Source organism: Populus nigra, chromosome 1, assembly GCF_951802175.1.
Source record: "Populus nigra chromosome 1, ddPopNigr1.1, whole genome shotgun sequence".
In the NCBI taxonomy this organism is placed as follows: Eukaryota; Viridiplantae; Streptophyta; class Magnoliopsida; order Malpighiales; family Salicaceae; genus Populus; species Populus nigra.
The window spans coordinates 47,941,594-47,959,312 of NC_084852.1; the positions used below are offsets into that span (position 1 = coordinate 47,941,594).

Genomic DNA, 17,719 nt, shown 5'->3' on the forward strand with positions numbered 1-17,719 from the left:
TCTATAAAGAAAATAAATGGTAAAAATATAAAATAAATATATTTAAGATAAGAAAATTATCTTGAGAATTGAGTAAAATAATTGATATGATTTATGCAATAATAAAATAAAAAAATTTGAATTTTTTATGAAAAATCACAAATCAATTAGTTTTATGTTGTAGCATATAACTTTCAATTTGGTCGTCAGATTTAGTTGAATTTTTGTGTGGAAACTTCTAAAATATTTTTTAATTTAGGTTAAAATTTCAGAATTTTTGGAGTTTGATAAGATTTTTTTTCAAAATAAGTATAGTAAATGAATAAAAAAATAGCGCAAATGAGTGTCCGGAAATTTCTTCAAGGATCAAATTGAAAATTGACCCAAAATAACCCTCCATATAAGCTGCCAGCAGTGTAAACAAAAAAAATAAAATAAATGTGGGAGTTTTTCACTGTTTATCCTCTTCCTCTTGTACATTATCATGGATGGACTATGCAAAAAATTTTATCTTTTTAATTTGATCCTCAAACTTCTTTTTTTGATGATTTAGTTATAATTAAAAAACAATTGATTTTGATTTATCATGAAAGGATGGGATTAAAAAAAGATGGACAAAAAAAAAGATGCAAAACATGGATGGCATGTCATAAGTTTTTAAAAATTTATTTTAGCCCTCTATATAAGCTGCCAGCACTGCAAACAAAAAAAATTATTAATTAAATTAATGTTGTATGGAAAATATGATGAATTAAATTTAAATTGGAGGAATTCATTTTAATTAGAAAATGATGAGATTGGAGAAGAAATTGAAGTATTACAGTACCAAAGTAAAAGAAAGAAGGAAAGCTTGGGGACTAGATAAACTAATGTATGGTAAGTAAGGACTAAAGTGCAATTAATGAAAATTTGCAATATAAAACCCTATTCTTAGGGGTGATCATTTTCGGTTCAGTTCGGTTTTTATTAAAAAAAGTAACCAAACCGAATTTTTTTTGGAAAAAAACCGAAACCGAGTCAAACTGACTGGTTTCGGTTCAGTTTTTTAGGGCAAAAATCGGTTCAAACCGGTTTGGCTTGGTTTTTCAGGTTTTGGCTCTGTTTTCTTGGTTTTGGCTCGGTTTTTTCCAGTTTTGGCTATGTTTTTCTCGGTTTTTTTTGTTTGACTCGGTTTTTCCGGTTTGGCTTTGTTTTTTTCGGTTCTGTTTCGGTTTGGTTTTTTTGGTTTGTTGCTTATAAAACCAAAACCAAACCGAACCGGCCGGTTTTTTCAAAATTTTAATTGGTTTAATCTGGTTTTTTCAATTCGAATTTTTCGGTTATTTTTTCCGGTTTTTTTTATTTTCCGGTTTTTTTGCTCACCCCTACCCATTCTTCATGGGTGGCAGGTGGGGATTAAAAAGAAAGGGAGGGTTGTTCTTGAAACTTCTCCACTTTTCTTCACTGATTCTTGGAAAATCCCATGTGTAAGCGTAAGCTAGGGTGATTAAAATCATCCTAGAGTAAATTACACTAGTTAGTAGAGATATTTAAGAGTTTTTCAAGGCTTTAAAAGCAAGAACAGAGGGTAGATAAAAGAAGAAGAAGGGGGATTAATAGTGGTTTTCCACCTTAAATTTGCTATTAATCCTTTGTTATTTGATAAGAGAGGTTGAGGCTCTAGACAGCAGTATAGAGTTACTAGTCGAGCATCACCACTAAATAGATGCATGACACCTTGTCATATAGAGATTAATTGAAAGCATGTGTTAATTTTAATTAGAAATTCTATATTTTATATTCTGATGTCAACATATGAAATAATGCTCAGTAGCTAGGTTGATGAACTGGTGTTCCTATTGATGGACTAGTGTTTGATATTTTAGGTGGAAAGGTTAACGTCTATGTTGAGAAAATAATGCCTAATAATTGGGTGGATGAGTTAGTGTCCCTGATGAGGAACTAGTGCCCTAATTAGATGGAAGGGTTAATGTCCTTATTGAGAGACTAGTGCCTGGTATTTGGGTAGATGAGTTAGCATCCCCAATAAGGTTGTAGTATCCGAGTGCGAAGGCTAAAATAAAATTAATTTAATGATTATGGATATGTAAAATATTAATGATTCATTATAAAATATATAGAAGAAATATTCTCATATGGGTGTAGTGAAATGATGTATTGCATTTCTTGATGATTATATTAATGGGATGTCAATTTTATTTTCAAAACTCTCATAATAGAGTAGATCATGTTTGAATGATAGACACTTTATGTATGTTTATGTTGATTAATATGTATTATGGGATGAACGAATGATGTAAAAAATGTTGAATGAATCATTTTGCTTGTAGAACAAAATTTTTACATGTAATTAATATGAATGCTATACTTAAAAAATATTTTTTTTTTGTACTAAATTAAGTAATAGCATTCTATAATGTTTGCTCATATGACTTATAATGTTAGAGTGATAAAAAAACCTTAAATTTTCATATTTAATTGAGAAATTGTCGCAAATAAAATAATAGGGATGCTAGATTAATTTTGGTAAACAAAATTATTTTTGTCATTTTTTCAGTCTACAATTGAGAGAGGAGAGAGAGGTCGTTGTATTTCAGTGGTAAAAAGACAAATATATCGCTGGCATCAAATTAGATCACCAAAACAAATGATATTTATGTCAAGTTGTTCTATTTGATGAGGAAAGTTCGTGTTGTATTTTTTTTACCTTAAAAAATCATAAAAAAACATATATGAGCTCTGTTGATTTATGGTTTTAGGTTGATTTTGATTTCGGGATGTTTTTTTTTGGGCTTTTTAAGGTCATTAATAGGTTTACCATGGTTCCTAAGGTGTTTTACAAGTGTTTTTGGTAAAAAAAAATATTGAAAAACGGGTTTTTGGGTAAAAAAACTTAAACTCTAATTTTTTAGTCACCATAATGGTTAAAATATAGGCAAATTAGACAATTTATCATCTGATTTTTAAAAAAAACTAGGGGACGACATGTTATCTGCTTTTGTTGGAAAAAAAAAGGCCCAATTGCGCAGACCTGCCAATGATGAGTAGTAAAAATGTAATTTGACTCAAAATAATTTTTTCAGGTGATTTTTTTTATAAATACTGAAACGACAACATATTGGATTGATCTGGGTTAACCTTCCAATCCACATGTCGGATCACGAGACAATGATAACTTTATAAAAAGTAAGTCAAAACAAATTATAAAGCATAATTTCAAATAAATCTAATATTACATAATGAAATTGAAAAGAAATCAATTAAAAAAAGAAAAAAATAACTCGAGTCAACTTGAATTAACCTGTCAACCCTGCGACCCGGGTAATGAGACCGGGATCATCTAATAACACTGCTAGCCAACTCGGGTTATCTCGCTAAACTTGTGATCCAGGTCATAAGACAAAGATAAACTTATAGAAAACAAACCAAAACAAATCACCAAGCTTAATTTCCAATCAGTCCATTGTTGAATGATGGATCCGAGAAAAAAAAATCATCTAGGAAAAAGAAAAATAACTTGAGTCAACTAAGTTAACCTGTCAAATATGTAGTCTGACTTATGAAATTGAGATAATTTTATAAAAAAAATTAAAAGAAATATAAAACTCAATTCTAAAAAATATAATGTAGAAATATAAAATTTAAATTAAAAAAACAACAAAAAAACATAAAAAAACACGAAAAGAATGAAAAAAGAACAACATCTCAATGGATAACTAGATGTCATGCTCGCGCGATGCCGCGGGCTTGAGGCATATTTGTGCGTCATCATGCATTTGTGGAAAAAATAAAAAAAAATTACATGAATAAAAACTGTCACAATCCACAATGTTTTCAAGGAAAAAACTACAAAGCTAAATTCTTAATCAGTATAAAATGAACAAAGACATTTTTTGAAAAAGTCATAAAAAAATGAAAGGAAAAAAAATCATGCAGGGAAACATTGTAGCAATCTATAGTGTTTTATGAGGAAATCTACAGTTGTAATTCTCAACCAGCTCAATATTAAAAATAATAAAATCGATAAAGACAATTTAAAAAAAATATATATATATATATATAAAATCATGCGGGGGAACACTGTAGCAATCCACAATGTTTTAAAGGAAAAAACTACGAAGCTAAATTCTCAACCAACTCAATATGAAAAAAATAAAATCAGTAAATACAATTCTAGAAAAAAAAACAAAAAAAATCATAAAAAAAACCATGTGGGGAAACACTGTAAAAATCCACAGTGTTTTAAAGAAAAAAAACTACAAAACTAAATTTTCAACCAGCTCCATATTAAAAAAATAAAATCAACAAAAATAATTTTGAAAAAAAACATAAAAAATTAAAAAAAAAAGACAATTTTGGGAAAAAAAGCAAAAAAAATGGAAAAATTAGGGCATATTTGTGCATTGTCATGGATTTATGGAAAAAATAAAAAAAATTATATGAAGAAAAACTGTTGCAATCCACAATGTTTTCAAGGAAAAAACTACAAAGCTAAATTCTTAACCAGACTAATATTTAAAAAATAAAATGAACAAAAAAATTTTTGGAAAAAATCATAACAAAAAAAACGAAAGGAAAAAAAACTATGTAGGGAAACACTGTAGCGATCTATAGTGTTTCATGAGAAAATATACAGTTGTAATTTTCAACCAGCTCAATATTAAAAATAATAAAATTGATAAAGATAATTTTGAAAAAAATCATAATAAAAAAATCATGCGGGGGAACACTGTAGCAATCCACAATGTTTTAAAGGAAAAAACTACGAAATTAAATTCTCAACCAGCTCAATATGAAAAAAATAAAATCGACAAAGATAATTCTGGAAAAAAAATAAAAAAAATCATAAAAAAATAAAAAAAACCATGTGGGGAAACACTGTAGCAATCCATTGTATTTTAAAGAAATAAACTACAAAACTAAATTTTCAAATAGCTCCATATTAAAAAAAACAAAATCAACAAAAATAATTCTGAAAGAAAAACACAAAAAATTGAAAAAAAGAAGAAGACGATTTTGGAAAAAAAAACAAAAACAAATGGAAAAAATGGAAATAAAAACATATGGGGAAAGTTAAAGCTGAATTCTTAACCAGCTCATTATTAAAAAAAAATTTGACAAAGATAATTTTGGAAAAAACCATGTGGAGAAACACTGTAGCAAAACAAAAACCATGTGGGGAAACACTGTAACAATTCACAGTGTTTTAAAGAAAAAAACTACGAAGCTGTGATTGCTACAGTGTTTCCTCACGTGATTTAGCCTTATTTGTAATCACTTGTAATTGTAATTATCAAACAACTCAATATTAAAAAAAATAAAATTGACAAAGATAATTTGAAAAAAATTATAAGAAAAAAAACCATGTAGGGAAATACTGTAGCAATCCACAATGTTTTGTGAGGAAAGCTACAGTGTTTTTCCCACATGATTAAGCTTTATTACAAAGTTAAATTCTAACTAACTCAATATTAAAAAATATAAAATCGACGAAGATAATTTTAAAAAAAATATTACAAAAAAAAACACAAAAGAAACTGAAAAAAACCATGTGAGGAAAAACTGTATCAATCCATAGTGTTTTGTGAGGAAAAACTTGTATTTTCTTGTAATTACAATTCTTAACCAGTTTAATATTTAAAAAAATAAAATTGACAAAGACAATTTTAGAAAAAAACATAACAAAATAGAAAAAAACCATGTGGGAAAAAACACTGTAGCAATCCATAGTAATCTGCGAGGAAAGTTACAGTGCTTTCTTCACATATTGTAACTGTAATTTTTAACAGCTCAATATTAAAAAATAAAATAAAAAAGATAATTTTGGAGAAAATTATAAAAAAAAACCATGTGAAGAAACATTGTAGCAATCAACAATATTTTAAAGAAAAAAAATTACAAAACTAAATTTTTAATCAACTCAATATTAAAAAAAATCGACAAATATAATTTTGAAAAAAAATAGAAAAATTATGTGGGAAAACACCGCAACAATCTACAGTATTTTAAAGAAAAAAAATTACAAAACAAAATTTTTAACCAGCTCAATATTTAAAAAGTAAAATAAAAAAAATAATTTTGGGAAAAAAACAAAAGTAAAGTGAAAAAAAGAGGAATGTATTGTTGATTACTGTTGTAATCCACAATGCATTTGGGAGTGGGGAAATCTGAATTCTCAACCAGCTCAATATTAAAAAAAATTCGACAAAGATAATTTTGAAAAAAACATGTGAGGAAACACTGTAGCAAAACAAAAACTATGTAGGGAAATATTGTAACAATTAACAGTGTTTTAAAGAACAAACTATGAAACAAAATCGACAAAGACCATTTTTTTTAAAAAAAAACAATTCATAAAAAAAGCTATGTAGAAAAATATTATAATAATTCATAATGTTTTAAAGAAAATAACTATAGAATTAAATTTTCAATCAGTTCCATATTAAAAAATAATTGAAAAGGATAATTTAAAAAAAACACAAAAAAAATACAAAAAGAGAAGACAATCTTGAAAAAAAAACATGTAAAGCCCAAAAAAAACAAAAAAAAATATGAGAAAAAAAAGAAAAAAACAACAAAAAAGACATACAAAACAAAAAATCAAAAAAATCATATAATTTTAAAAAATCTATAATATTTTCCGGTACTTTTTAAAGTATCGTTAATGTTGTACGAGGAGGTAAAGTCAAAAGTCAAAACCTCTCATTTGTTAGTTGTTTTTTTAATTGTTAATGTTAAGTGTTAATTTGAATAGTTAATGTTAATGTTAATGTTAATATTAATGTTAATGATATGTTTAACCATTCAATTTCGGTTTTTATTTCTATCTCCAAAAATAAATAAATACATTGATATCAATTTTAACCTCGGTGGTTTTACCAAAAAAAAAAAAAACCACAAAGGCTTTAATATTTAAAATAACAATTAATAACAATTAAAAAAAAAAACAGAAGGAGAGATCACAGTGCCATCTCACTAACCTACTGGCACAAAACGACAAGCAGAACAAAAACAAAAGCCTTAAAATGGCCCCACCAGCTACAAGCCACACGGGTGGGCCGTTCACAATTCCCCAAAAATAAAAATAAAAACCCTAACAGGCAACTCTATCTTCCATTAACTCCGTTACCCTACCGTAACGGCGAATCTTCACCTCGAAGCGAATCTCGTAACGGTGGGAAAATTTTGGCGGTAAAACAACCTAACTATCATAACGTGTCAAGTCCCCATTGGTTCTCCATGTATGTATATCACCATGTCATGTATGTATGTCAAAAAGCCTTGTTAGATTTTCCCGCGCTAGTGATAGAAAGAGAAAGGGAGATAGAGAGAGAGCCTGACTGATAAGGGTTTCCCCAAGAAGAGGTCTCTCAGAGAGAGAGAGAGAGAGAGAAACAGAGAGATATAGAGAGAGAAAGAAGGAGGGAAATTTTTAATTTTTAATTTTTAGGGTTTCACGAGTTAAACAAAGTCTTGTGGTTTTTTGAATTCGATCTGGTAAAAACGGTGGCTTTTTTTCCTTGTGGAATTGAAAGGTAGAAGGTTTTGTTGTTGGATCTGCAGATCAGTGAGATTTGAAAGATCTGGAGATAAGTATTGTAAGTTTTCTTTTATCTTGTTTAAATTTGATTTTCTTTTGGGTTAATATATGTTTTTTTGTGCGTGCTTAATTGTTTGGTTAAATTGAATTTGATCTAAATTGGGTTTTCTTGACATTATTTAAAAGTTGTTTTTTTTTCTTAAAAATTTTCTTGATTTGTTTTTGGGTTAAAGGGAGCTGGAATAGTAGTTACTAAATGCTACTAATCATGTTTTAGAAGTTAATTTTTGTTTTTTTGAAATTTGGGGTGTAAGTTGGAACTGATTTGGAATTGAATTATTGGGTTTGGTAGATTTCTAGTTGATTTGTTGCGTTGACTAAGGAATTAGCTAAATATCGGATCTATTCAGTTCAGTTTTTATTGAATGGAAAAGGAGCTAAGTTTTTTATAATCAAGTGTAGTGTTTGTGTTAATTAGGGTTTTGAATGAGTCCAGCTGCTCTGAAGAATATGGAAGAAAACAAAACTACAGTTATGACAACCAGTCATTCAAGTAATGATGGAGGGGAAACTGTGAAAGGGTATAGTGATGCGGTTGAAGTTCGATTTTCTGACTTTTGCAAGGTATAAGATCCTTAGCATGCTTTTTTTTTCGAGTGTGTCATATTTGTTTTTAGTTATTTATTCACTTAAGTTTGTTGATTTGGAATTTAAAATGGGATCTGATGGCAGAGTGGATTAGCATTGGATGAGAACACTTGTACACAGGCTATTAAGCTTTTCAAAGACACGAAACATCTTTTGATGACAAATGTTTCATCTATTGGGAATGGCACGGTACATATTTTATATTCTCATTTATATTATTTATGTATTTTTGCTGTTGTTTTTCATGATAAAAGGCTGAAGATCTAATTGGTTTCAAATTTGATGTGTTAGTCGGAAGAAGCAGAGAGGTTTTGGTTTGCATTTGTTTCGTACTCTGTTAAGAGGTTGAGTGAGAAGAATAGAGATGATGCACAGCAGAAGTCTGATGATCCTGGGCTTACTTTATGCCAAATATTGAGATTAGCAAAGCTGAAGTGCGTTACTTTTTTAATCCATCTGAATTTAAGTAGCTTTTCATTCTGAATTTTTCTAATTTTAATCATCTTGATTAATATCTTGCAGCATCGTGGACTTCTTTAAAGAGCTACCCCATTTTATTGTCAAGGCTGGTCCAATCTTAAGCAATATATATGGTGCAGACTGGGAGAACAGACTTGAGGTATTGATATGGTTGAGATTAACATTCCCTTTTATTTGTATTGTCTTGTGTATTTATCTAAGACAGAATTCATTGTTTTATGTTTGTTTCTCTGTTTGTTTCTCTTCTACCAGGCAAAGGAGTTGCAAGCCAATTTTGTGCACTTGAGCATTTTAAGCAGGTGGCTGTTGTTCCAATTGCATTTACTACTGTGTTTGCTGGTTTATAGATCTATCTTGTTTGTGGATTGTAGTGCAGGAACTATTTGGTTAAAAAAATAGTACAGGAACTATGTTTACAGGAAACTTGCCGTATTTGCTGGTTTATTTTGCTTTCCTTCTGATATCTCTAGGATAATAGTACCTTTGCCCTGTTTGTTTTTGCATTTCAAAAGCACTTCTGAAAAAAATTGATTTTTTTTCTTTGCTTTAAATTAATATTTTTTTAGTGTTTTCAGATTCTTTTGATGTGCTGATGTCAAAAATAATTTTTTAAAAATAAAAAAAATATTTTATAAAAAAATAATCATTTCGAGCGAAAAGCACTTTGAAAAGCAACCGCTACCTCACTCCCCAACATCCCATGAAGCTGCTTTTTTTATTGCAATTTTGCTTCTTCATATCGCTATTGAATCTGAATAGCATTATATCTTTTTTTCATGGTACAAGGCACTACAAGCGCGCATGCAGGGAACTTTTCTTGACAAGTGATGCAAGTTCTGATAAACAGCCAGCAATATCCAATGAAGCAACACATGTATCAGACCACCATCGTTTTGGGTGGTTGCTGTTTCTGGCTCTCCGGGTACATGCATTCAGCCGTTTTAAAGATCTGGTCACTTGCACAAATGGTCTGGTTTCTGTACTGGTGAGTTATGTTACTATACTTCATCAACAAATACTAGATTGCTAGCTTGATTAAAATCAAGAGGCACAAGCATTACTTTTTTTTTTTGAGAAAAAAAAATTGTGTTGCTCCTTTATAGTTTATACAATACAAGAGAAGAATTGTTAGAAATGTTGGGAATAATAATCCTTTTGTCTTTTGTCTGTTAAAAGGAATAATGGAAAGAAACACTGCAAATGAAATAATACATACAAAATGTTTCCGGTTTTGTTAGTCATGTCTTGTATTTAGTGCTTCATTACATGAATCTGTTCCAGTAGTAACTTTTAAGACTTGAACATTTTTTTGTCTTCTTTTATAAGATCATGAAGTATTTCATATCAATTAACATTTTCCTTCAATTTCACAAATATTCATCAGGCTGTTCTGATTATACATGTTCCAGTTCGCTTCAGAAATTTTAGTTTCAATGACTCTCAATGGTTTGGTAATGATCTGGCTCTTCTGTCAGTTTTGGTAGATCTTCTCCTCAATTTCTGGGAGAAACTATATTTGAAACTTGTTGATTGGAGTCCTGTTCTTTTTATGTGTTTTTCAGTTAGGAAAGGAGACAAAGGTGTTGATTTGCTCGCTTCACTCTGCAATAAATATGACACCTCAGAAGAAGTGTTGAGGAAATCGATGGAAACTACCAATAATTTAATAGCCAATATCTTGAAGAAGAAGCCCCATTCGGCCTCTGAGTATAAAAATGAAAACCTAGTGAATATCAACCCAGGTGTGTTTGAAATGATTCCATCTAGATTGTGACAACTCCCACTCTCCCCCTCTCCCCTGAAAATCTTGTTGTCTTGGATACAGATCTATATCATCACAACTCTCTCTCTCTCTCCCCCCCCTCTGAGATTCAAGTTCTCTTGGATGCAGATGGTTTGATCTATTATGAAGATTTGATGGAGGAATCATCCCTGCAATCCAGTTTGAATATTCTAGAGAAGGATTATGATGATGCAATTCGTAACAAGGCTGAACTGGACGAGAGGGTGTTTATTAACGAGGAGGACAGCTTACTTGGTTCAGGGAGCGTATCTGCAGGTTCCTTGAATATAACTGGTGCCAAGGTGAATTTTGATGCAGAATGCATATATGAACACATATTGTTAAAATAATTTATGATATTCCCCTGTTCTGTCAAAATTTGATCTCATAGGATCATCTATATGTTTGTGTAGAGAAAATTTGATTTAATATCCTCACCAACAAAGACAATCACAAGTCCACTATCTCCTCATCGTTCTCCTGCATCTCATGCAAATGGAATTCCTGGTAGTGCAAACTCGAAGATGGCAGCCACACCTGTAAGCACTGCAATGACAACTGCAAAGTGGCTTCGGACCATCATTTCCCCACTTCCATCAAAACCCTCAGCACAGTTGGAGCGCTTCCTGGTGTCATGTGATAAGGATGTAACTAATGATGTCATTCGTAGAGCACAAATAATATTGGAGGCTATATTTCCAAGTAGTTCTCTTGGAGAACGCTGTGTGAATGGAAGTCTGCAAAGTACAAACCTAATGGACAACATATGGGCAGAACAAAGAAGATTGGAGGCACTCAAGTTATATTACAGGGTTTTGGAATCAATGTGCACAGCAGAGGCCCAAATACTGCATGCAACTAACTTGACCTCTTTATTAACTAATGAGAGGTTCCATAGATGCATGCTAGCGTGTTCTGCTGAGCTAGTTGTGGCAACTTATAAGACAGTGACAATGTTGTTTCCTGCAGTTTTGGAGAGAACAGGCATTACAGCTTTTGATCTTAGCAAGGTGATAGAGAGTTTCATTAGGCATGAGGAGTCCCTCCCACGGGAGTTGAGACGGCATTTGAATTCCTTGGAAGAGCGACTTTTGGATAGCATGGTGTGGGAAAAAGGATCCTCACTCTACAATTCTTTGACAGTTGCAAGACCGGCTCTTTCTGCAGAGATAAATCGACTTGGATCATTAGCAGAACCAATGCCATCATTGGATGCAATTGCCATGCATATTAATTTTTCATCTGGATGCTTGCCTCCTGTGCAAAAGCACGAGACTTCTCCAGGATCAGGTGAAGTCTTCTCATCTTTTTTCTTTTACTGGGAGAGTTTTAGAAATATCACTTATACATGGGTCGTGTATCAATTTTTCAGGTCAGAATGGAGATCTCAGGTCTCCAAAGAGACCTTGCACAGACTTCCGAAGTGTGTTGGTAGAGCGAAATTCCTTCACATCACCAGTGAAAGACCGCCTATTGGGTAATCTTAAATCAAAGCTACCACCTCCTCCTTTGCAGTCTGCCTTTGCCAGGTAAGGTTTGGTAGTTTTAGGGGATACAAAGTGGTATATATGCAGTCTATCTGTGTTTTCTATTTTCCAATTTTGAGTTCTGTGCCTTTCTAATTGTTACAGTCCAACACGTCCAAACCCTGGAGGAGGAGGGGAAACATGTGCAGAAACTGGGATCAATGTTTTTTTTACGAAGGTAGTAGACACTGTTTTAATTTGTAATTTTCATTGTTTGACCTGCTTGAAAAAATAAGATAAGTTTTTAGGTTCCAAATGTGTATAATTTTGAATTTGCTGGCCCTTCTTTCTGTTCATTTGTTATGAAGAGCTGTGTAGGGAGGTGTCTTTAGAGCCACTATTCTAGGAAGCCATGTGAAGAAGTATTCTCGGTCAGTTATTTAGCATGTCTTTATCCTCAGAACTGTCACACTTGCAATTTCCAATGTGTGATTGATAGGGTACAGGCACAGCAGAGAAGAAATTAGGGAAAGATTGATGATAAAAAGAAGGGAATAGAGAGAGATAGAGAGAGAGAGAGAGAGAGAGAGAGAGAGGGAGAGGGAGAGAGAAAGGAGTTGTATTATTTCACTTTAATGAATTCAACAAACTGTACCAGAACATGTACTCTAATACATTGGTATTAACTCCGTCAAAAAGTTGCTAGTTCACTAAAAATGTGCTAACAAATAGTACATGCTACTCCAAATTTACTGTCTTTCTCTTCCTTCTACATGGCTATCAGATTTACCTCCAGTAGTCACCACTGATTAATGTGAATTCATATCTTGATCAATTTTGACTTTTACCTGCAACATTCAATGAATTTAAGGTTTATAACAAAGCTGGGATTAGCTGATCTCCTTGTTGTTTATGGCCAAGCCATGTTTCAAGAGCTGAAAACTTGGTTCAAAACAGCATCTAGGAACCTTGAACTCAGCTGGATTGGCTATTTCATAGATTGTGAAGGCATCTCATGGCTTCAAACTCAAATTAGAGTAGTTCAACTTACTTTTTTCCTTGGGACATTTTCACATATTTTAATTTTTTGATTGATGTATATCCAGTATAAAGTTTAAATTAATGGATATGCCAAAGTGATGATTGCCATTAACCTTAACCTCTTTTGTTAAGGGTGTTGATGACATTTGTTGGATATTAAGGTCGTGGTTACTATTGCCCCTATGTTAGGATTGTTAAGTTCCACTCTAGTGCCTTCAAGGTGTAAATTACTAATATATTGCTCTGAAGTAGTTCTTCTTGATGGCCATTTTGCCACTTGGCATCACTTTGGAATTTGATTACAATAATTCTGTTGCTTTATTATCTCTCTAGGTTGTCACTCTTACATGTTGCATATTTCTTGTCCTTCCTAGATTAATAAGTTGGCTGCTGTCAGAATTAATGGTATGATTGAAAAGCTACAACCGTCTCAGCAGCATATTAGAGAAAATGTCTATCGTCTTTTTCAACTTATACTAAGCCACCAGACATCTCTCTTCTTCAACCGTCATATTGACCAGATCATTCTTTGCTGTTTCTATGGAGTTGCAAAGGTTTGCTGCTAGTAACTCATGAGAGTTTGTTGCCTGCCATGTAATTGTCCATTTATTTCTACTTCTCTTACCCCATCATGTTTTTGCCTGCAGATTTCTAAATTGAATCTGACCTTCAGGGAAATTATATACAATTATAGGAGGCAGCCACATTGTAAAACACTAGTTTTCCGCAGTGTGTTTGTGGATTGGTCATCTGCACGCCATAATGGGGTATGTTGACTTTTCTCCACTCTTGTTGTAGTAATGTATTGTGGGGATGTTTAATCATTTGAATTGTCTGAAAACAGAGAACGGGGCAGGATCATGTGGATATTATTACATTTTACAATGAAATTTTTATCCCGGCTGCAAAGCCTTTACTGGTGGATGTTGGTTCTGCTGGAACAACTGTGAAAGCTAGTAATGTTCCTGAAGTTGGTAATAATAAAGATGGTATAGTTTTTTTTTTTAAGAACTTTTCTGTATCTATAGTTGCAGTTCTTTGCATTTGCAGTTAAGCCATTGCTTAACATGCCTCTCTTTTCTCTCCTGCCCAACAAGGTCAATGTCCTGCATCACCTAAAGTATCACCTTTTCCAAGTCTCCCTGATATGTCTCCTAAGAAAGTATCGTCAGCGCATAATGTGTATGTCTCTCCATTGCGGTCATCCAAGGTACTTCTCAATTTTCCAACCATTTCAATTCTACTTTTGTCTCTATCTCCTTGCTAAAGGATTACCCAACATTGCATATGAGACCAGCCTGTCAGTACAAATGAAGCAAGCACGTGGGGAAAGTTTGATGACTCCCTATTAATTTTTCCACCGACTTGGAAGTTCTATGGCCTATGTGAAGCTTGCTTTCTTGAATGTCAAGACAGACAAATATTGAACTTTGATAATTCCCTGTTCCCTTTGCATCCATGTAATCTGTATTTTTTTTTTCCACTGACTCTAGATGGATGCTTTAATCTCAAATAGCTCAAAAAGCTATTATGCTTGTGTTGGAGAGAGCACCCATGCTTACCAGAGCCCTTCAAAAGACCTAAATGCTATCAATAACCGCCTGAACGGGTATGCTTTCCTTATTGCAACAACGTTTACAATACGAGATTATTTCTTCTTTGTTCTATTTAACCGATGCTTTTATATCATCCTCATCAGTAACCGGAAGGCCAGAGGAACCCTCAACTTGGATAATGATGTTGGGTTGGTTAGTGATTCTATGGTGGCCAACAGCCTCGGCCTTCAAAATGGGAATTGTGCATCTACACCGGGTGCAGCTTTGAAATCTGAGCAGTCTGACTCCTAATTCAAACCGTGGCATACTTTGTACATCCTAGTTCTCCATCCATTTCTTCGTATGCTTATTTATACTTAGAAGTTTGTGACTCGGGGCAATGTACGAGCAGCGAGTTGTATAATGCATGCCATCACCCCCATGTCTTTTGTATGTTTGTTAGCGCACCCAGTTATTGAATAGAATAGGTTCCAACTAATCTAATAAAATTTACTATTTTTGCTGCTGCTTGTATAACCTCAGGTTGATTTCGTAATGTTCTGATAGAAAGATCTCTCTCTGCCGGATGTAGCCTTTCTGAACTGTGCAGTTACTGTAAACACTGACTTCCTTCAACGGTTCTTGTTTTATTTCATTTTCTTCTAATGGTAATAGGGAAATATTATTCATGAAAGCTAGCCATTTAGAGGGTGGCTAGGAAAGAAAAACAAAGTGAGTTCAAGTAAAGCAGTAGCTTAGGATAAGGTAAAGAAGAAATTTACAATAGCGAACAATCTATCTAAGAACATCAGCTATCATGACGAACATGGTCGGATCATTTGCGAATTTATTCTGTTTCTCTTCGCAAATCATTACCTACGTAATTAGCTGATTTCCAATCCAGCTGTATTTGATTATAGGCATTGTTTAGGAACGCGGTTCAACCTGTGTTTTTAAAATAATTATTTTTTTTTGCTAAAATTTAATATGGTTTGTATGTTTTGGATCATTTTGATATGCTGATGTCAAAAATAATTTTTAAAAAATAAAAAAAATATCATTGGCATGTATTTTGACACGAAAAGTTATTTGAAAAGCACCCACAACCACACTACCAAATAAGCTCTAAAAATTAGGTATTTCCTAACCATTAAAAAAAAACTTTGTCCATAGTTTCCAAGGCAAAGTAGTTGAACAAGATCCGTTGATTCTATCTCAGCTGTACAAAACGGTCATGATGAAGGTTGTCAAAACTATTTTTTTAACATGATACGAAATATACGATATAAACTCGGATCGTAAAATCGTAAAATAACAAGAAAAATAATTTAACTAATTATATATTGACAATTTCAGTCAAGTAGTAGATAATAATATAACACAATTAAAATAAAAGTGAAATAAACAATACAAATGTCCAAACACCTTAAAATACATAATTCATATAAAAATTCATACATGGTTTAGATAACTTAAAAATACAAAAAGAAAAAAAAATAAGATTGAACAATTATGTTTTATTGATAGAGCTTCAGACATTTTCTATAGGACAAGTCTTGAAATACACTGCGGACAACTAGTGAGATGATATAACATTCTAAGGTATATCACCAACTTCAAAAAAAAAAATTAACAGAAACCAATACAGTGAACTCGTGACAACGAGAACAAAAACGTATAAAATAACATTAATTTAATCTCATGCCACCTTACCTTCCACTTTTTTATGTTAGTAACAAGTCCTAGAAATGATGTCCAAATATCCCACCAAGCAAGATATGTATTTCAAGTTCTCTCTGAGTCTTTGTTGTCTCCTTTTATAGTTAACAAATGGTTAGTCTAAAACACAGTATTTCTCTCTATATAAGTATTTCTATCTCTTATTTTACTCCTTTGATTCCTCACCATCTACCTCTGTCTTCCCATGGTTTCGATCCTGCAATCATGCCTTCCCGGTCTAAAATACAGTATAAGGTTTTCTCATACCCAAGATCCTCTAATGCTGGTGTTAGTCTACTAAGATTAAAAATTTGAGATTTGGGCAACGGAGAAAGGGGAGACTAGGGAGTGAGGACTATGTAGTAGAGTGTCAGGGGACTCGAACAGGGAGACAGTAAATTTTTTAATTTTTGCGGGTTAAAACTCGAAATCGATCAAACTCAATCAAAATCGGTCAAACTCATAAAATCGATTTGATTTTACCGATTTTAATCGAGTTTTACAGTAGTCTTTTATTTTCTCTTACATCTTCTCCCATTCATAAATCTTAGGCTTGCCATGCCTCTTGCGAGATCGCTTCAACTGATCCTACCACTCAGAGAACTGAATCCTGAGTTTTTGAACTTAACAATTACGGGGCAGAACCTGCTCCTATATGAACAATCCTCCATCCTCATCCACCATGAACATGTCCTCCTTTGCGAACTTTAACCATGATGATTCAACAATACATAATAATGAATGTTTTTTAATTTTAAAAAATCCAAGATAGCCTCAAATATTTTACCAACAAAAACTTTTCTATATCAATTTTATCCTCATATTCTTTATTTAATTAAGAGCTTCCATCTATTTTAAGGCTTTCCATCTGTTTCGTGACTTTCCATCCTTATCGCATCTAAATTGTACTTTTTCCTCCTTTTTCTTTGTAAGAAATGAAATCATTTGCAGAGAACCTAACCTTTTTTCATTAAATAATCAAAGCAGAAGTTGCAATTAAGAGAGCAAAATATATATTCCGGAGATAAAATTGGGTGCAACATTAATAGTACTATTCAAATAATATGGGGGTATATTTTGATGCATGCCAAAAAACAAAATAGATATCTAAAAGTTCTTGGATTTATTTATTTAATTATTGAATCAATCTGTTATAGAGATAAAAATGCTAAAAAATATGGTTACAAAATAGAGGAAATTGATTAAGAATCGTTTTCTACAAGGGACCAAACTGTAATAAAAAATAAAAAAAATATACGAAAGCACACCCAAACCCGCTAACCACCTTCGAACCCTAACAGAATCTATCCATTGCAAATTCGGAAACAGAGTTTTCTTCGCACAGAAGCTATATATCCTTTAGCCTGCTTACCATTTGTAATATCATTCGCTCCCTAGATTAATCTAACCTCCCTGCAAGTTTACTACTGTAAGTATTCTTCTCTACTTCTCAATCTCTTCTTGTTAGATTTCTCAATAACTATTCACATGCTATAATTCCCATGTCAAGTTTTAGAAACTAACCATT

General features: G+C 32.3%; 1 protein-coding gene across 6 annotated transcripts; it reads left to right on the forward strand.

Moving 5' to 3' along the window:
• Positions 1–7,250: 7,250 nt before the first annotated feature.
• LOC133681100 (retinoblastoma-related protein) lies at positions 7,251–14,996 on the forward strand. 6 transcript variants are annotated; one of them, XM_062104199.1, is made up of 19 exons: positions 7,251–7,577; positions 7,982–8,143; positions 8,252–8,356; positions 8,459–8,601; positions 8,690–8,786; positions 8,900–8,946; positions 9,434–9,632; positions 10,032–10,098; positions 10,210–10,389; positions 10,473–10,732; positions 10,844–11,720; positions 11,803–11,959; positions 12,062–12,134; positions 13,312–13,491; positions 13,585–13,704; positions 13,782–13,926; positions 14,035–14,147; positions 14,431–14,546; positions 14,637–14,996. In XM_062104199.1, exons 2-19 carry the CDS (start codon positions 8,006–8,008, stop codon positions 14,782–14,784), a joined length of 3,165 nt encoding a protein of 1,054 aa, XP_061960183.1. In that variant the 5' UTR covers positions 7,251–7,577; positions 7,982–8,005; the 3' UTR covers positions 14,785–14,996. The 6 variants fall into 6 exon arrangements, with proteins under 6 accessions (XP_061960183.1, XP_061960182.1, XP_061960184.1 ...); XM_062104198.1 differs by having other exon boundaries at positions 7,998–8,143; XM_062104200.1 differs by having other exon boundaries at positions 7,998–8,143; positions 13,782–13,911.
• Positions 14,997–17,719: the final 2,723 nt, after the last annotated feature.